Here is a 25,242-nt window from a genome sequence, read left to right as displayed (position 1 = left end):
CCACTCATGATAATTCTTCTGTTAAAACTTGTTTATTATTTGAGCTGTTAAGTTTTTAAATCGAAAAATGATTTACAGCATTACGTCGTCATGGCATCAAAGTAAAATTGTCTATAACTTTACACAGATAAGTTAGTAAGTGATTTTATCACATTAAAATCATGTTATCATGCATACTGTTTATGTCTTGTGGCTATACTTCTGAAACAGTGAGTATTTTAACGTTTACTGATTGGCCCCCATTCACTTCCATTGTAAGTGCCTCACTGTAACCCAGATTTTTGCTTTTTTTGTTTTAAAAGGAAGGACAAGTCGAAAGTAATTTTTGAGGTAATCAACATTATGCCACAAATGCTGTTGATAGAGCTCAACTTGTATTGAACCCAGAATATTCCTTTAAATAAGTAACATCACTACTTTTGGTTAGTTACTCCCCAACACTGAAACAGAGACACATCAGCGTTCTAATCTTTCAACTGACCTTCTGAGATTTCTCGGCCACCATGAGTACGAGATCAAAATCATAAGTGCCGAGGGAGTGCTCCTACAGCTCGTTGACATTGACGAGGAACAAAAGACACGTCAGGGCCTCCTCTGCACTCACGCCGTTGGTGGCACTGGGAGGGTTCACTAAACACAACATCACAACATCCCACAGATGTTACAAACACATACTGTAATGCATTTAATGGATTCTGGCAACTGTAGCTCACCTCGTAATTCATGGACTTTCTGTAGAGTGATTTCCATTTCTGGTGTAGTTTTCTCACATGCGTCGTCAGAATACATAAACAATATCTGTGTATAGATCATCATCTGAGTGAAGGAAGAACAGGGCTTGGTGTACATAAATTGTGAAATGTAATCGGATCTCATTTGTCATCTAAGAGGGAAGTGGGAGAAAACAGAACTATACTACACTTCCTGCATTTTATTTACCATGAAATGTGTGTAACATTTATGACAGAGAACTAACTTCTGTGCATCGAGTGTCTCCACTGAGGATCTCAAAGCATCACAGATGATGTCCACCTTCTTTCCTGATTTACTTGGAGCCGAAGTGGAGACCAAGCTTGAAGGACACGGGTACATTGTTTTGGTGGTGTTTTCCTCTCTAAGAATGACGAAATATAAAAATGTATTGACAGTTATAAAATGAATAGTTCCCTCCTGGATGCTGATTGGTCAACACAACTGTGCGAAATGACACAATAAAGTAACCGCTATGTAAAATACTTGAGTTCGGTGAGGAATATGCTGATGTGGTTGATGGAATCGATCTGTTTCAGGAACACTTCAACGTTTTCGAGAAACACCTGTGAAAGGGATTATGGGAGAGAGGGTGGGCAGCAGTTCTGTTGTATTTATGTAGGAAATGCAGGGGATGTAGTGTAGAACAGTGTTTTTTGAGAGCACTGTAAGAAAGGAAATGACATAAGAGTGAGGTCACTCACAGTGGTGTTGTGGTCATAGATGAGGTTTAGGTTGATCCTCAGCTTCCTCATGCACTCGAAAGCATCTTTAAATTTGAGACTGAAACAAACACCACAGCAAAATGACAATTCAACTCAGTTTCATTAAATCTTTACATAATATTCATATTAAATGAAGAGTTTTTCCTGTTAAAACTTTTCTTTTGTTTTCAAGTCATGCATACACAGTATTATTTTAAACGTTTGATTGTTAAAGAGATAGTTCACCCAAAAATTCTCTCATCATTTTCTCACCCTCATGCCATCCCAGATGTGTATGACTTTCTTTCTTCTGCAGAACACAAACAAAGATTTTTAGAAGAATATTTCAGCTCTGTAGGTCCATACAATGCAAGTGAATGGTGACCAGAACTTTGAAGCTAAAAAAGCACATAAATGAAGCATAAAAGTAATCCAGAAGCAATCCAATTGATTTAGGATGAAAACAGACTAAAATGTAACTCCTTTTTCACTATAAATTTTAGCTTGACACATGCACAGAGTGCTAGATGGTGCTAGGCAGTGAAATTGGTCTTGAAAATATGATTGCTAAGGAGACTGCTGATGTCAAGACTTATAGTGAAAAAATTAGGGCTGTGATATATATATATATATATATTTTTAACTAACTAATTGCATTGTTCTGCTGGAAATAAACAATCCTCAGAATTGGGGAACATTGTCAGAGCAGAAGGAAGCAAGTTTTCTTCCAGGATAACCTTGTTCGTGGCTTGATTAATGCGTCCTTCACAAAGACGAATCTGCCTCATTCCAGCCCAGCTGAAGCACCCCCAGATCATCACCGATCCTCCACCTGGTCGTGGAATGGTTAGACGGAGACCTGGAGAGGCCTACAAGCCACAGTGTCTCACACCCACTGTGAAATTTGGTGGAGGATCAAGGTTATCCTGGAAGAAAACTTGCTTCCTTCTGCTCTGACAGTGTTCCCCAACTCTGAGGATTGGTTTTACCAGCAGGAAATGCTCCATGCCACACAGTCAGGTCAATCAAGGTGTGGATGGAGGACTACTGGATCAAAACCTGAACCCCATTGAAAACCTCTGGAATGTGATCAAGGGGAAGATGGATGGCAACAACCCATCAAACAAAGCCGAGCTGTTTGAATTTTTGTGCCAGGATTGGCATAAAGTCACCCAACAGCAATGTGAAAGACTGGTGAAAATCAGGGTTATTCCACCAAATATTGATTTCTGACCTCTTCCTAAGATAAAACATTAGTATTGTGTTGTTTAAAATGAATATGAGCTTGTTTTCTTTGCATTATTTTAGGTTTTCAGTTTGATTGAGAAGGGCCAATGGGGGGAATTTGGCAAAGACACCAGGGTTATACCCCTACTCTTTACGAGAAGTGCCCTTGGATTTTTAATGACCACAGAGAGTCAGGACCTCGGTTTAACATCTCATCCGAAGGATGGTGCCTTGTTAAAGTATAGTGTCCCCATCACTAAACTGGGGCATTAGGACCCACACAGACTGCAGGGTAAGCATGGCCCCTCATTAACACCTCTTCCTGCAGCAACCTTAGTTTTACCCCAAGAGGTCTCCCATCCAGGTACTGGCCAGGCTAACCCTGCTATGCTTCAGTGGGCAACCGGTCTTGAGCCACAGGGTGATATGGCTGCTATAAAATATATATATATATATATATATATATATATCCCCCATTCAGTAAATAACTATTTCCAAATATGACAGTAATTAACAGAATAACAACATAGAAAACAAACTTTGACTTTCATTACATTTTCTTTCTTTATTATGGCACATAATCAAGACAGTGGATGTCAATAACACGTAGGTCGAACATGCAAATGTTTTTCTTCTTTGAACAGAAAGCGATCAGTAATACTTACATTGTTGTTTGCTTTTATCTCAGTTTAAATTAGGACATGGTTAATTTGCTGCATGCACATTCACAACACACTCACGTTGTTGACAGTACATCAGCCTGAACTCTGACATTAAGAGAACAACAAGCTGCACTGTGTCTCACATGAACAGGTACGGCCTCTACCGTCCGGGAGGAAAATTACATGTTTTATTAATCGCGACAAGGTATTCAGCGTGTATTTATTGTTGTATATAAAGATATACGATTAAAGCAGCCTTGAATATGAACAAATTAAATATTCAACACGTTCCTGAAAATTCTTAAGATATGTTTTGCTGTGTGTACAGTATGTACTTGTTAGTTTGTATTATTCTTGATGTCATGAAAGGGGAAGGCAATGCAATTCTCTGGCACACCTCCCTGAAGACGTACCGCAGCCTTACCCGTGATTGCATATTTATTTATTTTCCTGGTTTTCTTAATGTTTGGAAGCACTGTGAGAAATATGAGTCACTGATCAAGGAAGTGTTTCGGTCTCAGATGTTGTTTAGATCTGCAGTTGTCCTGGAGGCGCGCCCTGAACACATGGAGTGAAGAATATTTGAGCAGTTTTTAAAGACATAAGGTATGCGATTAAAATCAGTACATGTTTGTATAAACAATTTGTTTTCTTTGTCACTACTGACAGTGCGAACAATGCGTGAGTCTTGCTACTGCTTTAACAAGAATGACTGACAATACAAAGAAGGCTTTACTTATTATATGACAAGTTGGGTGCATTTTTATTAATAGCTGTCATTAACAACATATTATGATGTAATACTTAACAGATCATTACTGTTATGTAGCTGCTATTCACATTAAAATATATGTGATATTTCAATTTCATGAGTTTCTTTTTTTCTTTTCTTTGTGTGTGTGTGTGTGTGTGTGTGTGTGTGAATTTCTTTATGTAAACTTATATGAGGTTTAAGGGATAGTTCACCCAAAAAGGAACCATTATCTCATGAATCATTTACTCACCCTCAGGCAATCCCAGATGTTTCTTTCTTCAGCCACACACAAATTAAGATTTTTAGAAGAATATCTCAGCACTGTAGGTTCATACAATGCAAGTGGATGGTTACCAAAACTTTGAAGCTCAAAAAAGCACATAAAGGCAGCATAAAGGTAATCCATAAGACTCCAGGTTAAGTTCATATCCTCAGAAGCGAAGTGTATATAATGCAATTTGATGTAGACTGCATCACTCAATGTGTTACTGCTTTTTATTTATGTAACCTAGAAAGGCGAAGAGAGTGACTAATCACAATTTTTTCTGTAAACAAAAGACTTAGACGAAAATGTATGAATAAATTAACATTTGCATTTTGAACATTTTTTAATGTACAACATGCAAAGCTTTTATCCATCTATTTCTATTCCAACAAGGAATACAACAGCATAAGCAGCAATTCATTCTAAGGAGAAATGATGCATGTGAGGTGCCACAATGATATAACAAACGTTTCAAAATTGCTTATAAAAGTGCTGGATATAACAGAGATGAAAGTAAGACATAGTGAGAATAGTTTTTTAAAGAGTGAATTATCAGATTCAAGAGTCAATTTAATGTTGAAGTGATCTGATGAAGAATGAATGTCAAACCATGACACATTTAAAAAATGTTTTATCAGGTAACCTAAAAAATGTGCTTCGTGTGGTAAGATATAAATAAACTGGTTTAATTTAAAAAATTTTTTTTGCCTTAATTAACCTGACTTAATTAGGCCAACAAAATGCAGTTTTTTTAGAGTTAGATTAAGTAGAAATAAAGTCTTATCCCCCTGAGACCCCTGTGTGAATGCTGTGTGCATTTTCCATTTCCTTTTTTATTTGTAACTAGTAGTACCTAATAAACAAGCAAAATAAATAAATAAATTCTAGAGCAAATAGTTTTCCTAAAAATTGATGTCCACATATGTGGACAGCGGGACTAAGTTGTGAAATTGTAAATAATATCAAGCTATAGAAAGTCAAATAGTTTATTATGTGTCCAGGAGTTTTGGTTATTCACGTTTTTTGGGAAATTATAGACATTACAGCTGATTTTCTGTAAAGCTGAGTTAATTATTCTGATTCAAAGTGATGGCCAGCATCATCAAATCACTGCCAATCATGTTAAAATAAAATTTTGCATTATAAAATTCTGAATCTATGTACTGATTATCATTGTCCTGTGTCTGCCAAACATGTTGAGTGATTCAAACATCATCTGCAGCCTGAAACTGAAACGGATTTTATGAGTGAATGCACTTGCAGAGAGAGCTATAGGATGCTCCCTTGCTCCCTATTTAGTGAGTGACTTAACTTTCAGTGTGCTGTCTGTTTTCCCTTTGTCTCAGAACAGTTCGAAATGCACTTTATTTTCATCCTAACTCCATATAAAGCCTCTGAAAGCAACATTTTTCAGCTTTTGCATAAATACATTTATTCTCAATGTGAAAATGCACAGTAAATATATAGGAATGCATTTACTAATGTTAATGAATAGAACTGTATTGTACAGTGATAACAAAATAAAACAATAACACAATTTATATTAAAATGAAGCAAAATGACCCACAGATGGTTAAGATAAGGGCTGGAAATACATGGAGCCAATGGGAATGTGTCTCTTTCAGTAAGCTTCCTTAAAATATGAATGTAGTTATTAATTTTAGATGTATTTCTATTTTAATAGTTTCTGGACATCCGAAAGTTTGAAAGTGCCCCAGAATTATGCACAAAAAATAAAAATAAAAAATTAAAATGACCCCTGACTCCCTAACTTCGGTCCCCCCAGTGAATCTTGTCCATTTCCACTACTGCTGAAGGTACTGTACCAATTTTTACAGTGTCTTACATGTTCTGTGCACACTGAATCCAGTCATAACTTCTCCAAAATGATGATAAGAGTATATTTTCTTTTGTTTAGAAAACCAAATGGAGAACGAGGGAAGCCACGACACTCGTTCATCTCCTCCTTTACCTCCACCAGACATACACATATCTCCTGCAGATGTGTGTGTGTGCTCTGAGGAGACCCAAGAGAAGACTTCGGTCCAGTCAGATGGGGTTCAAATTAAGGTGGACACTGCTCAGCTAGATGGCACCACCAACACCCCCAAATTTTCCCCTGCTCCCTCCAACACTAAACTGTGTGGCTACCTCAGCAAGCAGGGAGGACCTCTCAAAGCCTGGAAGTCCCGCTGGTTCACTTACGAGGAGAAGAGCTGTCAGCTGTTTTACTACCGCATGGCACAGGATATCAATCCACTGGGTAAGGTAGATCTGTCTCGGGCCACGTTCAGTTACCCACTGCAGGGAGAGGAGGGGACCTTCCATATTATAACACCAGAGCGCACTGTCATTCTCAAGGTAATGCTATTACATGATTTCAGAAAACTAGATGGCAGAGATTGCCTGCAGCAGGAATGGAGAGTGTGTGTTGGTTCAAAATGAATGAGAACTACACTGTAAGAAATGGTAACTTGAAAATATTACCCTAAGGAACTATTTTTACCTGACTTAAAGGGATAGTTCACCCAAAAATAAAACATTCTCTCATCATTTACTCACCCTCATGCCATCTCAGATGTGTATGATTTTCTTTCTTCTGCTGAACACAATGAAGGTTTTCAGAAGAATATCTCAGCTCTATAGGTCCATACAATTAAAGTGAACATGGTCCAAAACTTTGAAGCTCAAAAATGCACATAAAGGCAGCATAAAAGTAATCCTTACAACTCCAGTGGTTAAATCCATGTCTTCAGAAGCAATATGATTGGTGTTGGTGAGTAACAGATCAATATTTAAGTCTTTTTTACTATAAATTCTCCTCCCAGTAGGTGGCGATATGCACGAAGAATGAGAATCACTAAAAACAAAATAAGAACAATGTGGAAGTGAAAGTGGAGATTGATATGGAGCTACAGAGCTGAGAGTTTTGTTTGTGTAACCTGCTTTTTTCAGGTTTATTAAAACATCTTAAATAATATTTTCGACTTGAATCAATCCAGTTGATAGATGTTACCTCATGAAGCACATTTTTAGGTTAACATTTTATTTTTTCAATGTGCAATGTAAAAAAAAAAAAAGGTAAAAAATGTAGTGGTTTTATTTCAGTCAAAATGTTATATAATCTGACTAAATCTACCTGACAAATTAGGTTACAATAACAAAAGTCTTGTTTATGGGTTGAATCAAATAGAAATAGATGAGGTAACAATTGCAGTTTATGACTTTTGTGAGTGTACAGAAAATCTGATGTGGTATGTGCACCAGTTTGCATGGGAATGACACTTCTGGATATTATACACCATACAAATTTGCATTATTACTTTAATTTAAATTGAGAAACAACACATGAAAAAGAGACATCAGGATTAAACAATGTGCTCTGGGTTGCGATGTCATCAACCTACACTTCCTCTTAATAACCTCTGACCCCATGTTCCCTCCTTAATGTGTAATATAATGTTCACTCTTTTCCCACACTAAGAGTTTAAACAAATGCTAAATGTGTAAGCACAGCCAATGTGACTTCCAAATGATCTATCATCTTTTGAATATGAACTATTAAGATAACAGCCTGGGAATTTCCAGAAAACAGCTATGGTACTTCAAAAAACGAAACAGAAAGCAACAGAAGAAAGTCTTTGCTTTATGATTTATGACATTAATGACCCTAAAGATCAGTTGTATTTCAAAAACAAGCTTCAAAGTTAAAAAAGGGAGACATGCAAGAGACAGATTCAGAAAGCCTTAAAAGCCAAATTCCACATCCTTTTCTGTCTTTTTCTCTTTCCCGATCCCGTGCCTCCAAAATCTTGTGGTTATCAGTAAGATCAGACAGCCGATCTGTGGTCAGGACTGTCAGGCATTTTTATATGGGCACATTTATCACATGACTGCACTTCATGTTACTTGAGCCCAATACTTGAGATTCAACAGTGCTAAAATTAGGTCAAGTGTGAAAAGGCAGTTGGTTTGTCAGGTTTTAATAAAGTATTGTGAAAATGCCCATAACGAAAAGACTAGATCCTGCACTTTTATGGATTTTTACTGGTTTACAGAGTTTGGTTACGTCACTTACATCACCTTGAAGTATGAATGATGATGCATTACTGTAATAACAGTCGAGACAACAAATGTGTCATGTGTTGCACTAAAATGCTTTAAAACATAATTTTGTTTGCAGGCCGCTAACCGTGATGCCCAGATGTACTGGCTGCAGCAGCTGCAGTTGAAACGGGTGTTATACAGGGAGCAGCATGCTGGACATCAATCCCTGCCAAGAGCAGAAAACCAAACACTAGACAGCACACCATCAGCAAACAACAGCACTGGTAAGACTGCAAGAGTTTGAGATCTTCAGCTCAGTCTAAGGCAAGATGTTAAGGAAGGAAACATGAAACGTCCTGGTTACTTTCATAACCTCCGTTCCCTGATGGAGGAAACGAGACGTTGTGTCGATGTAGTGACACTAGGGGTCACTCTTGGGAGCCCCAAACACCTCTGATTTTGAAAAAGGCCAATGGGAATTGGTGAGTGGAATTTGCATGCCACTCCCCCCGGACATACGGGTATAAAAGGAGCTGGCTCGCAACCACTCATTCAGGTTTTGTGCTGAGGAGCCGAGACAAGGTGCCAGCCATTTCAGCGGGTTGTTCAGTATTGTGGCAAGAGGGACACAACGTCTCGTTCCCTCCATCAGGGAACGGAGGTTACGAAAGTAACCAGGACGTTCCCTATCTGTCACTCACTCGACGTTGTGTCGATGTAGTGACACTAGGGGTCCCTGTACGAAACGCCACAATAAGCTGAACTGTGTTACGTGGACTGGCGGTGCGAGACGGGCAGACCGCTGTGTGCCTCGTAGCCAGCGCACCAGGCTGTCACATAACCTCCCCCAACGCTCTTATGAGCATCGAACGGTCCTTTGGGAACTAGTCGATTTGCCCAACAAATAGGGACAGGCTAGCCCAGCCATGGCCTCTTTTCCTCTTTTTTCTCCCCAAAAAGAGTGGAATTTTGTTTACCGGCTGGGGGCCATAAGTGTCTACGTCGGGGGGGTGTCACTCCCAAGGGGAAGACACCGCGGAGACCACACCCCACCCGGAGGCGGTACACCCGACCAGCTGTCCCAGAACTTACCTGCTTTTACTTGACAATACACGGGACGAGACCGGCTCAACCCAGAGATTATAAAACCTTGCAAAGGTGTTGGGTGTTGCCCAGCCTGCTGCTCTGCAGATGTCTGCCAAAGAGGCACCATTGGTCAGGGCCCAGGAGGCTGCCACACTTCTAGTAGAGTGGGCTTATAGCCCCACAGGGGGCGGCACGTCCTGAGTGTGATATGCCATCACGATGGCGTCAATGACCCAGTGGGCGATCCTCTGTTTGGAGACAGCGCTCCCTTTCCGCTGTCCTCCAAAGCAGACAAAGAGCTGCTCGGAACTTCTAAAGCTCTGTGTGCGATCCAAATAGATGCGTAAAGCACGCACCGGACACAGCAACGCCAAGGCTTGGTCTGCCTCCTCCCAGGGCAGCGCTTGCAGGTTCACCACCTGATCCATAAATGGGGTCATGGGAACCTTGGGCACATAGCCCGGTCGGGGTCTCAGGATCACGTGAGAGTAGCCCGGACCGAACTCCAGGCACGTTTCGCTGACAGAGAACGCCTGCAGGTCCCCTGCCCTCTTGATGGAAGTGAGCGCAGTCAGGAGGGCAGTCTTCAAAGAGAGTGCCTTAAGCTCAACTGTCTCTAGGGGCTCGAAGGGAGCTCCCCGTAGACCCCGAAGGACTAAAGAGAGGCATGGTCTGGAGGGATGTAACGGGAGCGTAGGCCGCCTTGGCGGTTGATGTATGCTATCATTGCCATGTTGTCCGTCCAGAACAACATATGCTTGCCCTGGATCAATGGCCAGAGCCTCCGCAGGGCGAGCAGTACTGCCAACAACTCGAGGCAGTTGATGTGCCAACGCAGCCGTGGGCCAGTCCAAGAGCTGGCGACGATGAAGTAGGGGCTGTAAAACCCCTTCTTCATCTCGGCCGGAGGGACAGGCTCTATCGCACCCTTCCGTAGAAGGGTAGCGATCATTGCACGCAAGGTAGCGGCGTTCTCGCCCTTGACCAAAGTGAAGCGGACGCCGCTGAACCTGGGCAGGTGCCTGGCGAACTGAATCGAGTAGCCGAGTCGGACGGTCCGGGTCAGCCATCGTGACAGGTTGGAGAGCGCAAGCCATGTGTCCAAACTCCGGGTGAGGGGGACCAAGGGGACAATCACGTCAGATGTACCGGCGGGTGGGGCCCCGCAGCAGGGCGGAGCCTGAGGTGCCACGTCGAGGGGGCTCGAGCCCCGTGGCCGTGCTGAGTCCAGGGACATCAAAGCACTTACCTGGCACCTGATACCCACCATAAGATTGGCCGGGGAGGGGGGAGGAGGAATATCGTCCCCGCAGTCCATCGGAACCAACCCGGTGTGGGCGTGTTCATGCCGCAGCTGGGCGCGCAGGGGCGAGGGGCCCGCCGCTGGAGTGCCGAACCTGCCGAAATGGGACTGTGGATGGCGGTCGTGACGACGACCGTGCGCACCAGATATGTGACCCAGGGAACAAGAAAACTGCTCTTTTGTTGAACTTTTGGGTACCGCAGCCTCTTGGGCATGTGGCAAAATAAAATGAAACAAAAGATTCTCCTCCCGCCCCTCCACCGGGGGATGGAGTGGTCTGTCAACCACCTCCAGATTAGCGGGTCTCCTCGTCCCTGGGTCGCCCGTCTCAGGGGCGCTTCGAAGCCTTCCTCGGGTTCTTGGCGGCCGGCCGTGAGACGGGCGGCATCTGCTTCCTGCGGTGGGCTCCATGCCGGGGCTGGGCCGCGGGGGCGGTCTGCGGCTGGGCCGGTGTTGTTGCTGCAGGAGGACGGCCTTGATGACGAGCAGATGGGGTGCGGGGTCTTGAGCCACGCCGGGGCAGGATGTGTTGAATTGCCTCTGTCTGCTGCTTCACCGCCGAGAACTGCTGGGCAAAGTCCTCGACAGTGTCTCCGAACAGGCCAACCTGGGAGATGGGGACGTCAAGGAACTGCGCCTTGTCAGCCTCTCTCATCTCGACCAGGTTGAGCCAAAGGTGGCACTCCTGGACCACCAGGGTGGACATTGCCTTCCCGAGAGACTGTGCCGTGATCTTCGTCGCCCGGAGAGCGAGGTCGGTTGCCGAGCGCAGTTCCTGCATCAATCCCGGGTCAGAACTACCCTCGTGCAGCTCTTTTAGCGCCTTGGCTTGGTGTACCTGCAGGAGAGACATGGCGTGCAGGGCGGAGGCAGCTTGTCCAGCAGCACCGTAGGCCTTAGTTGTTAGAGACGACGTAAACCTACAGGCCCTGGATGGGAGCTTCGGGCACCCACGCCAGGTGGCGGCGCTCTGCGGGCACAAGTGCACTGCGAGTGACTTATCCATCTGGGGGATCACCGAATACCCCCTGGCCGACCCACCATCGAGGGTAGTGAGATCTCGTCAGCTCCTCATGCACCTCCGGGAAGAGAGGGACCGGGGCGGGGCACGGGTGTGAGTGGCACTCTGGGCCCAGGAACCAATCATTGAGCTGCGAGGGTTCAGGGGAGAGTGGAGGGTTCCACTCTAGCCCAACGCTTGTGGGCGCCAGGGAAAGCATGTCCGTCAGCTCCACATTGGCCTGAGACTGGGTGACCATACCCGAAGGAGGAAGCCCAGCCAAAGCCTCTGCATTAGACTGGACGAACCCGCTCTCCTATGCTGCGATCGAGAGCTCATCGTCTTCCCGGGCTCTGAATAAGAGGTCGAACTCGCCCTGGGATGAGCCGGCGGTCTATCCTAGAGCCCGATCGGGGCAAGCGAGCATGCTGAGGAATGGGAGGTCCGTGGGGGGTTACCCATCGGACATGACCCATCCACGAACGATGTCTCCGCGTGGGCAGCGCCCAGACACGTAAGACAGCGATTGTGGCCATCAGAAGTGGAGAGATAACGACCGCAACCAGGAATAATACACAACCGGAAAGGCATCTTTAAAAAGACGTTTCGTGAGTGCCACTCTTTTAGTTAGAAAATATACTCTTTTTAGAATATACTCTTTTGTTCTGCCGAAGCACCCAGGGGCGTTCTCTGCACTCCACGGGTGCAGAGGGGGAGAAGCCGCTGAAATGTGCCTTAAGATCCAGCAGTTTGAGGTGAAAGTAGCGAGATTGGATTCAGTGCACTGAATGCAACCGCTCGGCTCCGAAGAGAAAATCTGAATGAGTGGTTGTGAGCCAGCTCCTTTTATACCCGTATGTCCGGGGGGAGTGGAATGCAAATTCCACTCGCCAATTCCCATTGGCCTTTTTTTCAAAATCAGAGGCGTTTGGGGCTCCCAAGAGTGAACCCTAGTGTCACTACATTGACACAACGTCGAGTGAGTGACAGATAGGGAACCTAACATGAAAACTTGCCAATTACCATCATCATGGAAGGTATAATGTTTATGAAATTTTTTATTATTATTTCTTTATTTTACTTAAGCTGTTTAGCTATGTGATACTAGTTAACACAAAGTAAAAGATCAACATATCAAGTCACTGCTAAAGGACTGTTTCAAAATGCTTGGAATCTGTCAGTGACTGAAAACGTTCAATGGAACGAAAACCAAAAAAAAAACTTTTTTTTTTTGCTCCCGTTCAATTGTTCCAGAGTGAAAATTTTGTTTTTAAATGTTGGGATTTTTTTTTACTATTATTACATTTCTTTCCAAAAATGTTTTTCATGAAACCAAAGTCTAAATGGTTTATCATAGTAAATTTTCAGAATTACACCTCTTACTGTTGCCCGAAAAAATTAGGCTTCTCTCTTTTTAGTTGAATGTGATAAGCATATGCTTTGATTCTTAGCCCTGCGTGCTGTCATTTAAAAAAAATCTATTAACTATTCTTTAGTTTGGTTCTTACCATTTGTAAAAAAAATGTAAAAAAAAAAATGCAGCAGAATGCCGGAAATGGAACAAAAAAATACTGTATCTGAAAATTGAGTTTTCAAACAAAAACAGATTAATGTGGATGTGGCCTAAAATAAGAAAAAATGGCTTCAGAGTTTTGCAAATCCATCTTTCACAGGACAGATCATTGTCTAAATGGCCCCGATTTGCCCTTTGCAGGGCTGGAGTTCTTGTTATTGCCAGAGGAGTTATTAACCTTTAGATTATAAATTCTTTATAATAAATTCCTTATTTTAAGGTGATAATCTGGGTGTATTATTCTTTAAACCCGAAACAATCAGGAAATTGCACGCCTATATCTGCTGTTAAAACAAATATCTCAAAATAGAGGCCATTGTTACTTCATGATTTCCACCTATGGCAAAACTATAGGCATGGAGCATTTGGAAAGGGCAGAGAGAATGTTGGGAAATGCCCAAGAGTACAGGGAGGAACAGAGGGATTTATGAGAAATGTTTAGTCAGCCATGATTAGTCAGTATCTGTAGTCACAGAAGTGAGGTTGCAAAACCTCAGTCTGATATGTTATTACAGATAGCTCACCAGGACTCACTCTTACTTAATAGTCTCCAACTACTTGTGTGTGTAAATTCCTAGAGGATCTACACTCATTCTTTTATTTGTTTCAGCAGGAGGGTGTGTAGCCAGGAAATTTCAAGACTGATAATCATCTACAAACCAGAAATGAATGTTTAGCAATTACAGAAAATCCAAATTGGGATGGATGTGATATACGTTGTACGTCAAGGAGAAGCTGCTGTAATAAATATTTGTCTAATTTGTGGCCCATATTAGACATGCAGCACTTACTGTAACAAACAATCTGGGGTTTGAAGTGAACATTGACTGAATATTGTGCTCAGTCACAAAGTTGAGTTCAGTTTCCATGTGCACCCGAGAGGTGGTATTAAATGCCTCTGTAATAATCCATTATCCACTACAGCTCAGCTGATGTGAGAGAAACCCTTTTTTGTTGTTTTGTGCCCCATTCTGACAAAGAAACTTTACAGTAGCTATCATTAAAGCCATTATCAAACGTTATCTAGTGCTTAACAGATCAGCAGTTCATATTCATAATAAAAATATAAAATATGACTAGGTTTTATGGCTAGGGCTCTCATTCGACTATATATATATATATATATATATATATATATATATATATATATATATATATATTTATATGAGAGTTGTGTGATAATAAACAGTAATACCTGTTAATAATGACTGGTAAAGAAGGATATACAAGAATGAACAGGCTCTATTATATATATATAATATATATATATATATTTGTCAAATTACATATGCTGATTAATTAATTGAATTAAATGCAGTTAATTGCATATCAATATTTGCTAAAAAAAACAAAAAAAAAGGTCCCCACAATAAATAGGAATCAATATATAATAATCAAAATAATTATAAATATATAATACATACCAGGGTTACCGCAGGTCCTTAAAAAGTCTTAAAAAGTCTTAAATGTACTTTTTAAAATTTAAGGCCATAAAAAGTCTTAAATATCTTTAAAAAATTACAAGAAGTCTTAAATTTCGTTTGCTGAGGTCTTAAATTTTGGTGCGTGAATAGAGAAGACGCTTAAAACAGCAGAATCTGCGTGAGTCAAAATCATCTCTCTCTCTCTCTCTTTCTCTTGTGCATCCATCATTTAGCAGCTGACGCTTGAGTTTAGTGTGAGCGTGCACAGGGAACTGCATTTTTACTGAACTTACGATGTTACACATGTATAAACCTTCATAAACCCGTTAATCAGAAATGCAAATGCTGTTATTTTGCGTCTCTGTAAAGCGAGCGATGTGCTAACGCTCCTGCCTGTAATCGACAAAGCTGTCAGCGTTGCAATTTGCAAGCACGCAAGGTTAGAGCGGTCTTTTGACACCTTTCAAATCGTGGCGCTTCCTTATTTTACATCACCTTTGACAAGAATTGTAAAGCTAACAGAACTACTCAGCGGCAGAGTTACACCTGTTATATCTCTCATCTCCACCTCTCTTGAGCTCCATCTGACATATACTGGTATTTTCTCTGCCATCTGAATCAATTTAAAAAAAAAAATTATAATATACAAAACAATAATAATATAATTATATAAATTATAATATTAATAATATACATAATATGAAAATATATTATCTATATTTAATATTTAGTATATAATCTGTTTTCAATATACATCATTGCTAATGATGCAGCACAGTTCTCTTTCATAATTTAAACTGTTAACATTTTCAATACATATTGTCAACTTTAAATGGCCATTTTTAAGGTGACTGACGAGATATTTCACACAAAAATGAAAACTGTCATCACTTTCATGCTGTTGCAAACCTGTATGACTTTCTTATTTCAGTGGATATCAGGAGATATTAGGAAGTTTCAGTCACCATTCACTTACATTGAATGAAAAACAAGATGCAGTGACAGTGAATGAGACTAAACGTTTTGCTTAACATCTCCTTTTTTGTTCCACGGCAGAGAAAAATTCATACAGACTCAAGGGTGAGCAGTGATGACAGATTTTTAAATGAACTGCCCTTTAATTTACCTGTTGAAGTATTTGGTAAAGGTACCTGCCAAGAAAAAATATATAAATGTTCTTCAGCACATGCTAGACCTTATTTACAGCAGTGCCATGTTTCATTTTTGACGAGAATGACAACGAGACTGTGAGGGATAGACGTACAGTCTCTTCAATGGGCTATACTGCAGTTTAAAGTGTTTTTGGATCGTTCTGCAGACAAAACATTGGAAAAAATATCTTTTCAAGGGCACTCAGTAGACAGAAAACTCCAGACAACATGAGTTGTGGAAAATCAGATGGGATATTGGAGCTTTTTACAGATTTATACCGTGCATGCCATTGAAGAGATGGTAAGTCTATCCCTCACAGCCTCGTTTCCATTCCCATTAAAAATCAAACATGGCGCTACTGTGAATAAGGTCTATAGACCAATCCTCTTGTTTACAAAAATGTCAGCGCATGCGCAGTAAGTGGTGGCAGAAAGCCCGCTGATTGTTGTGTTAGATTTGACAGATTAGATGATTAAACGAAAGTATGACATCACCAAACTATCATAAATACAAACACATTCTTAGCGATACAATTACTATAATGAAATGAGTTAATAACAAACATGTAATCATGTTCGCTATAAATTTTTGCTGCAAAGTTGTGAGTTTAAATGATCTCCTCAGTCCAGTCAGCTCTGTTGATGATTTTGAAGCCAAAGCAGTCAACGAGAGCCGTAGGAATAATTTTTCAACAACGTAATCCAATAAAAGTTTACTTTTTACGCATGGTATTTGCCACCGCTTCCGTGTTTGACATAAGCGGTGACATTGCCAAAGCACTGGTATATTGCGTCACGTCTTGCTGGAAAGCAAGTGACAAAAGTGAAGGGTCACAATATAGTCTACATACTTTAGGCTACGTGCATTCTTAATGAATTAATTTAGAATTGTAATGTTATATTAACTTATTTTAAAAAAAGAAAACACATAAATGCACAATAAAATATAAAAAAAAAAACATGTCCAGAGACATCCAAGTAGTCTCAGTGGTTTTGTATTTACCAGCTAATTCATTATTTAATTTGTATTATTATTATTATTATTATTATTATTATTATTGCGAAAGTGGTCTTAAATTCTTCTTTTATTTGGCCTTAAAAAGTCTTAAAATTCATTCCTTCCAACCTGCAGAAACCCTGACATAAAATAATATTGAATTATATGATAATATCATAATTATTCAAAGTCATAACATTGTTGTGGCAGATGAGTAAAGTATTGATTACACAAAACAAACAGTGGCTTGAGAAGTCAATATATAATTTTTGAGTTATTTCCATATCATTGAACATAAGCCTATCACTGGCCTTCAGTTCACAGCGATCCATTTTACAATTGAATTAGTCTATTTGTCCATGCTAGACAGAAGAGATGTTCTCACAGGATGCGTTCTTGCCGTTCTGTTTGTACACTCCTGTCAGACAGACTCGTTCTCGTGTCTCGCTGTGGTTGTGTCATGTTTCACAGATTTCCAATGACTCTCTAGCCATAAATGTAGTTTGAAATAAAAATAAAAGTGTCTCGAGACCCTTGCCCCTGCTCCAACCAGCTGTCTTTTATCAGCTGCCAGATTGTTGTCTGTATAGCTGCGCATTGCCTGTATAGCTGGCGCTTACTGCCACCTGCTAAAGAAACTTGCCAAAAAATTCCTTGTTACAGTGGCTTGATTAATTGAGTAAATTTTTTATATGCATTATTTTTTATATAATTAATCATGTGCTAAATCAATAGCCTTTATGACATTTCTAACTATTTGAATTGACGTTATTATACAGAGTTACCAAAAAAGGTATACACTGAGTACCTAAACAATGTTGTCAAACCTCTGTTTTTTTGGGCACTTTATTAGACTAATTAAGTTGTCCTGAAATTTAAATTGTCCTTATTCGCCCCTGATCACTGCTGGTAATTTGGTAGTAGATTTCACACAATGCGATGATGCTAATTATATTCCATGTCCTCTGCATGCAAGTAATTGGCTTGACTCATTAATATTGAAAATTGTTCTCTGTCTCTTCTAAGATGTATAAATGCATCTTTTCCAGGAAACCAAGTAGGGTTGGGCTCATGTAAACCAAGAGTGCTAAAAGCACTTTCATGCCTTTTAAACAGAAGACATCCACTTCCAACCGCAAATATTGGTATTCAGGTGTTTGGACACAGCTGCTGGATCACACAGTCAAATACAGCAAATGAGAAAGTCAATTTTTGAGCAGCTGAGGAGTAACTTCTTAAATACTGCACCATGTGACAAACCTAAAATCACCTAAAATTAGGCTATATTTAGAGACAGAATATCTACTCTGGTGGTTTGTGTTTAGCATACATGGCTTGTAGGCAGCACCTTATTATCTGAAATTTCAGGCATTGCTGGGACATGATAGCACCTTTTTTTTAAAAAACACAGAATTATAGAACATTGTCTGGTGCTATCATTAACAGAAAACAGGGTGGAACAGAACAGAATGTGATGTAATAATGTCTGAATGGAATTTCAGATTGCAGATGTCTGTCGAAGTCCCACATTACAGCATACTATATAAGAAAATAATAATTTTCTGTGGTAGACACATTCCACAGAATGGGCACGTTCGCTGTCCTTCATGCCTGGGCAGTGCCCATGCTGAAGCAGCATTCGTGGATGCTGCCATGTCTACAGCCTACCACAGCACCCCCGCTGTACTTCCGCATGGAGGCACAGACATTGAGCGTGGATAATTGAGGAAGCTCTGTGGGCTTTCTGCTCTCAATCTACAGCGTTTACAGCCGTGGAATATGCCCACGGAAATCTCAGTCCCTCTGTTGAGATGGACAGTTAGATTTTGTTTGGCATATCCCCAGACAATATGTGGTGTCTATCATGGTGTGGAAGGCGGGGCATGGTACAGTTCAGCAGAACTGTTACACATTCTCTCCAAGGAACGGAGAAGATGTGCCCCGACGTAAGGTTCCATTCTCACCGAGAATGTATGCCGAACTCTCCAAAACGTGGCGTGCGCCCTGCTCAGTTTGCATGCACGTTTCAGGAGTGAACGTCTCTACTGCGCCCTGGCGTTTGGTGCTATTCTCACCGAGAATGTATGACGAACTCTCCAAAATGTGGCATGCACCCTACTTGGTTCGCAAGCACGTTTAAGGAGTGAATGCCTCTACCATGCCCTGGCGTATAGTGCCATTTTCACCGAGAATTTGTGCCGAATTCTCCAAAATGTGGCTTGCACCCTACTCAGCTCGCACGCATGCTTCAGGAGTGAATGTCTCTACAGCGCCCCGGCGTTTGGTGCCATTCTCACCGAGAATGTATGACGAACTCTCCAAAACGTGACGTGCGCCCTACTCATCTCGCACACACGTTTCAGGAGTGAACGCCTCTACCGCGCCCAGCAAATGCTGCCATTCTCACTAAGAATGTATGCCGAACTTTCCAAAACGTGGCTTGCGCCCTACTCGGCTCATACGCAGGGTTTAAGAGTGAACGCCTCTACTGTGCTGAACCACACGGAAACAAGATAAGGCTTCCTGACACTGTGGTGTCATAACGAAGCTTGTTCGGAGATGTAAATACATTTTCTCCGAAAAACTCTAAGCTGCAAAGAAGCACTGGCAGTCTATGAAACATTTTCTGCCTATTCGTATTGCAGTCGCTGAACAGCCGTTTTACTCACATTTTTCGTCAGGGCCACACCCTGCCAAAACATATGCTCCTCTTGCTTCAGGCCCGTCAAGTGGCACCGAGCTGGTAGTGAGACTACAGTGCCCATAACCAAGAGGCAAAGCGTCGCGGCCAGGCTCACGCCACAGTCGGAAAAAACCCCGGGCCAGCCGAAGCGCTCATGACTATGTCAGATAGGCAAAAAAGGGAACTAGAGCCCTAAACTATTGTTTGCCCAGCCCAGGAGGTTCGGTTCACACCTGTTCTCCCCACAACCATTGCCAGGAGAGATTTAATGTGCAAACATAAAAATAAAATGTATGCATATCGAAACTTTTGCCCAGAGATGCAGTTACATACTCGAAAAAAGAGCGCTTTTTTCCTCCACACTCTGCCCCAATCCCACACACTCTCGTCCAGAACTCTTCATGCAAATGCTTTTAGCACGTTACAAGGCATTTCAAGGTGGGAACCGTGATGTACGATTACACAGTTCAATGCACAAGGTGGCTGCCTCGCTTTTACAGTGTTGCATGCTCCTCGATTGAATGCAGGACTCGCTTATACTATGATCAGAGATGAAGAACCTCTTTGTGGCCTTTTGCAGCTGTTACTTTCTTATTCCAAAGAAAGATGGCAGACGTTGGCCGAACGCTGGCTTTAGTCGACTGTATTGGGCCCTAATCAGGTTTCCATTCAAAAAGACTAGGCAGAGATACATTTTCTCATGCTAAATTTAATGCAGTCAGGAGCTCAGAGTGGCAAGCACAAAAAATGTTTTGCTCACACATCTGTAGCAACTGAGGTTGAGAGACAACTTGGGGAAGAGTTCTCACGCACAATGTGTGCGCATCTGCAGACGCACGCATTTAATTTATTCTCCATCACTTGAAAAGCTTCAAGTTGGGGAGAATGATTCCTACATTTCAGAGAGCACTCGGGTTGATGGCCACCTCAGCTGCTGCCACACCGCTGGGCTCACTTCACATGGCACCCCTTCAGTGTAGGTCAGTGCGAGAGTGCTATAGAATGCATAATGTCACAAAATGACATCAGCGTCTTCTAACGACATGCCGCTGTTCAGCTGCGCTCTCTACCAGAAAGCACTCGTTCGAATGACCAAACACAGTATGATCACCACAAACATGCCCAGTAGGGCTAAAATGACAAATCAAATGCCTAAAATAACTGGCAGTATTTCTGGCTCCGAAATCATTCCGACCAGAACTCCAGTATGAAGAAGTGTGATTCAAGCAAATGACACGTAAGTTACGACATATAAAAAATACACCAGAAAGGAGGTCGGTGGCATCCAATGTTGAATCTGACGCACCATCTTCCCTTGCGGTATCACAACACCTTAAATCGGTCCAAGCAGTTCATACTTTTCCCCCAATAAATTCCCTGAGCTGATCCGCTCTCGCATCAAGGCATTCTCCCATGAGTCATGCTCTGCCAGGTTCGGATGCCTTAATTCACGAATGACAATACGCGAGTGTGCGTTTCCCTCCTATTATCTGATACAACAAATGCCACAAACATGGTCTTGTCATAAAACTTCACTGGAAGCGAGACGCGCTGGCTTTCTCTCTCTCTCTCTCTCTCTCTCTCTCTCTCTCTGTGTGGGACCTGTCCCTGGTGCTGAAAGAACCATTTGGCCTCAATACCCCATGGGAACTGTCAATGATGCTGGAAGCATTATTGATAATTCCATATGAATAATGCATATATGCATCTTTTCCAGGAAACTGAGTAGGGCTGGGCTTATGGAAACCAAGAGTGCTAATAGCACTTTCATGCCTTTTAAACAGAAGACATCCACTTCCAACCGCAAATACTGGTATTCAGGTGTTTGGACACAGCTGCTGGATCACAGAGTCAAATACAGGAAATGAGAAAGTCAGTTTTTTAATAGCTGAGGAGTAACTTCTGTATAAAATCTTAAATACTGCACCATGTGACAAACCTAAAATCACATAAAATTAGGCTATATTTAGAGACAGAATATCTCCTACTTTAAGTTTTACTCTGTGGTGGTTTGTGTTTAGCATACATGACTTGTAGGCAGCACCTTCCCACCTAACAGGGAACATTCCAACAACTTTGGCTAACATAATTTAAAGGTTTGGAACAAAATGTTGTAAATAAAACATTAATGGAACATCCTTATAACATTATTAACCTTAAAAAATTTTCTACTAACATTACCATAACTGGACATTTTCATGTTCCCACAACCACAATGTAACGTTTGGAAAATGTTTTAAGAACAATGTAACAGGTAAACGATGGGCAAGGAGGAGGCAGGAACCGGCTGATCAATCAACATAAACTTTTAATGCATAAATGAACTTAAACACACACAGCACGGCCGCATGTGTCTCTCTTTCTCCTGAACTGGGGTCTCCGGCTCCCCTTTATCTCTCTCTCCCGCTGATTAATTGGCTCAGCGCCGGTCATGCACCCTCACAGCCCAGCCACGCCCTCCTCCTTGTCACACCCGACCCCCCCCCCCCATCTCTGGAGGGGAGACGCTGCCCTTCTGGCTGTTCCACCAGCTGATGGTCCACCCCACCTCCTGGGAACCTGGGGAGAGACAAGGGGAGGGAGAGGGGAGAGGGAAAGGGCGAGCAGGAGAGACACAATGAGGGAGAGGAGAGAGAGAGAGAAAAACTTGCTCGCCAGTCCCCCTCCTTCCCGGGTTTGGCACCAATGTAACACGTAAGGTGTGCAAGGAGGAGGCGGGAACCGGCAGAAGAGTCAACGTAAACTTTAATAACAAACTCAACTTAAAACAACATAAAACATAAGGACACACACACAAAACGGCTGCGTGCATCCCTCTCACGAACTGGGGTCTCCGGCTCCCCTTTATCTCTCTCTCCCACTGATTAATTGACTCAGCGCCGGCAGTGCACCCTAACGGCCCGGCCACGCCCTCCTCCTCGTCACAAACATAAATTTGCTAGTTGGGTTTGTCATTATCGGGAATTTCAGGCATGCTGGGACATGATAGCACCTCACCCTGTTTTAAAAACACAGAAGTATAGAACATTGTCTGGTGCCGTAATTAACAGAAAACAGGGTGGAACAAAACAGAATGTGATGGAATAATGTCTGAACAGAATTTCATAGAAATGAGTGGGACAAACATGATTTTTCCAGTTATTTTTTCCCACTTAATTTTTACATGCCATTATCTACGGAGTCTCTTAGAGGATAGGGGATATTTTTTTTTCTAAAATAGTTTTCCTTCCACCCCCCCAAAATTTTTTTGCATTCCCTAATAATAGTTCCCTTTTAAGTCGCTCACTCAACATTACGTCAATGAGTCGACAGTAGGGGTCGCTCCCGAGTGCCCCGATCTCTCTGAATGGTTTTCCATCAGGCCAATTTCATTGGCAGACGTCTTTTGAAGTCCCGCCTTCCATGCACAGCGAGCATATATAAGGCGGATTGGAAGACAGCCTCCTCTGAGCTTCTCCTTCAGAATTGAGAAATGAATCTCTCTCTGTGAATCATGCCTTCTACCTTTGTTGAGAGTGTGCACAGACTTCAGCGGACAGAGTCTTCTCTCCTGCTTAGCAGAAAGATCTTCTGTTCCCTGCGTGCCCGATGAGAAGTGCATGCTTACATTTATTATTGTATTTTGTGTGTTTTTCAACATGCAAAAAACAAACTAAAAGAGTAGCACTGTGATATACAGTATACATCCTTTTAAGGACGGTATATTGCGAGTGTAATTTTCTGTGGTAGACACATTCCACGGGATGGGCACGTTTGCTGTCTTTCATGCCTGGGCAGCGCCCACGCTGAAGCAGCATTCGTGGATGCCGCCGCATCTACAGCCTACCACAGCACCCCTGCTGTGCTTCCGCATGGAGGCTCAGACATTGAGCGTGGAGAATTGATGAAGCTTTACGGGCTTCCTGCTCTCAATCTACAGCATTTACAGCTGTGGAATATGCCCACGGAAGTCTCAGTCCCTCTGTTGAGATGGACGGTTCGATTTTGTTTGGCATAACCCTAGACAATATGTGGTGTCTATCACGGCGTGGAAGGCGGGGCATGGGACAGTTCAGCAGAACTGTTACACATTCTCTCCAAGGAATAGAGAAGATGTGCCCTGGAGTAAGGATCCATTCTCATTGAGAATTTATGCCGCACTCTCCAAAATGTGGCGTGCACTCTACTCGGCTCACACGCACATTTAAGGAGTGAACGCCTCTACCGCGCCCTGGCGTACAGTGCCATTTTCACTGAGAATGTGTGCCGAACTCTCCAAAACGTGGCTTGCACCCTACTCGGCTTGAATGCGCATTTCAGGAGTGAACGCCTCTACTGTGCCCCAGCGTATGGTGCCAGTTTTAACTGAGAATGTATGCCGATCTCTCCAAAATGTGGCATGCTCCCTACTCAGCTCGCATGCAAGTTTCTGGAGTGAATGCCTCTACCACGCTGAAGCACACAGAAACAGAGATGCAGTTACATACTCAAAAAAAGAGCGCTTTTTTCCTCCACACTCTGCCCCAATCAGAGGTTGAGAGTCAACTCGGGGAAGAGTTCTCTCACACAATGTGTGCACATCTGCAGACGCATGCAGTTAATTTAATCTCCATTACTTGAAAAGCTTCAGGTTGGGGAGAATGATTCCTACATTTCAGAGAGCACTCAGCTGCTGCCACACTGCTGGGCTCACTGCACATGACACCCTTTCAATATAGGTCGGTGCGAGAGTACTATAGAATGCATAATGTCACAAAATGACATCAGCGTCTTCTAACGACATGCCGCTGTTCAGCTGTGCTGTCTACTTGAAAGAAAGCACTCGTTCGAATGACCAAACACAGTATGATCACCATGAACAAGCCCAGTAGGGCTAAAATGGCAAATAAAATGCCTAAAATAATTGGCAGTATTTCTGGCCCCGAAATCATTCCGACCAGAACTCCAGTATAAAAAGTGTGATTCAAACGAATGACACGTAAGTTGTGACATATATAAAATACACCAGAAAGGAGGTCAGTGGCGTCCAGTGTTGAATCTGACGCACCATCTTCCCTTGTGGTATCAAAACACCTTAAATCGGTCCAGGCACTTCAAATTTTCCCCCCGATTTATTCCTGGAGCTGATCTGCTCTCGCATCATTCTCCCATGAGTCAGGCTCTGCCGGATTCGGACACCTTAATTCACGAATGACAAAATGCCAGTATGCATTATCTGATACAAGTGCCACAAACATGGTCTTGTCATAAAACTTCACCGGAAGAGAGACGCGCTGGCTTTCTCTCCCTATCTGTGTGGGATCTGTCCCTGGTGCTGAAAGAACCATTTGGCCTCAATCACCATCATCATCGGGCAGGCTTGTTAGGCACGACAATACTCTTCCACAACTTTCTATCCTCTGCCAATCTGGTGACCTCTTGCATTAGATGTTCTTTTTCCAATTCCAGGCCTAAGTGTTTAAGATCTTTATACACTTTTTCTCGATATGAAAAGCGCTGTCTACCACGTGGGTTCGATGTTACTTCCGACTTGTAGAGGGCATAGATGTTTGCCGGTTCACACTCGTTCATTTGTAGACAGTGTCCGATAAACTGCAGCTGTCTCGATCTAATAGTTGAGCTGATTGGAATTTGGCC

General features: G+C 42.4%; 2 protein-coding genes across 4 annotated transcripts in view; one reads left to right on the top strand and one right to left on the bottom strand.

Moving 5' to 3' along the window:
- Window positions 1-25,242, bottom strand: part of LOC127417598 (choline transporter-like protein 1) — a 173,561-nt gene that overhangs the window by 16,749 nt on the left and 131,570 nt on the right. The window lies entirely within an intron of this gene.
- LOC127417592 (TBC1 domain family member 2A-like) overlaps window positions 2,176-25,242 on the top strand; it is a 65,065-nt gene continuing 41,998 nt past the window's right edge. Inside the window, exons 1-7 of the mRNA XM_051657622.1 lie at window positions 2,176-2,973; window positions 3,370-3,494; window positions 3,865-3,949; window positions 4,354-4,494; window positions 6,047-6,179; window positions 6,281-6,723; window positions 8,546-8,693. Coding sequence (XP_051513582.1) covers window positions 6,289-6,723; window positions 8,546-8,693 — 583 coding nt within the window. The 5' untranslated portion in view covers window positions 2,176-2,973; window positions 3,370-3,494; window positions 3,865-3,949; ... (1 more) ...; window positions 6,047-6,179; window positions 6,281-6,288. The remainder of the gene's footprint in view (window positions 2,974-3,369; window positions 3,495-3,864; window positions 3,950-4,353; window positions 4,495-6,046; window positions 6,180-6,280; window positions 6,724-8,545; window positions 8,694-25,242) is intronic.

Source organism: Myxocyprinus asiaticus, chromosome 27, assembly GCF_019703515.2.
Source record: "Myxocyprinus asiaticus isolate MX2 ecotype Aquarium Trade chromosome 27, UBuf_Myxa_2, whole genome shotgun sequence".
Taxonomy (NCBI): Eukaryota; Metazoa; Chordata; class Actinopteri; order Cypriniformes; family Catostomidae; genus Myxocyprinus; species Myxocyprinus asiaticus.
Note: the sequence above shows the minus strand (reverse complement) of the source record. Positions and strands in the feature narration are given on the sequence as shown.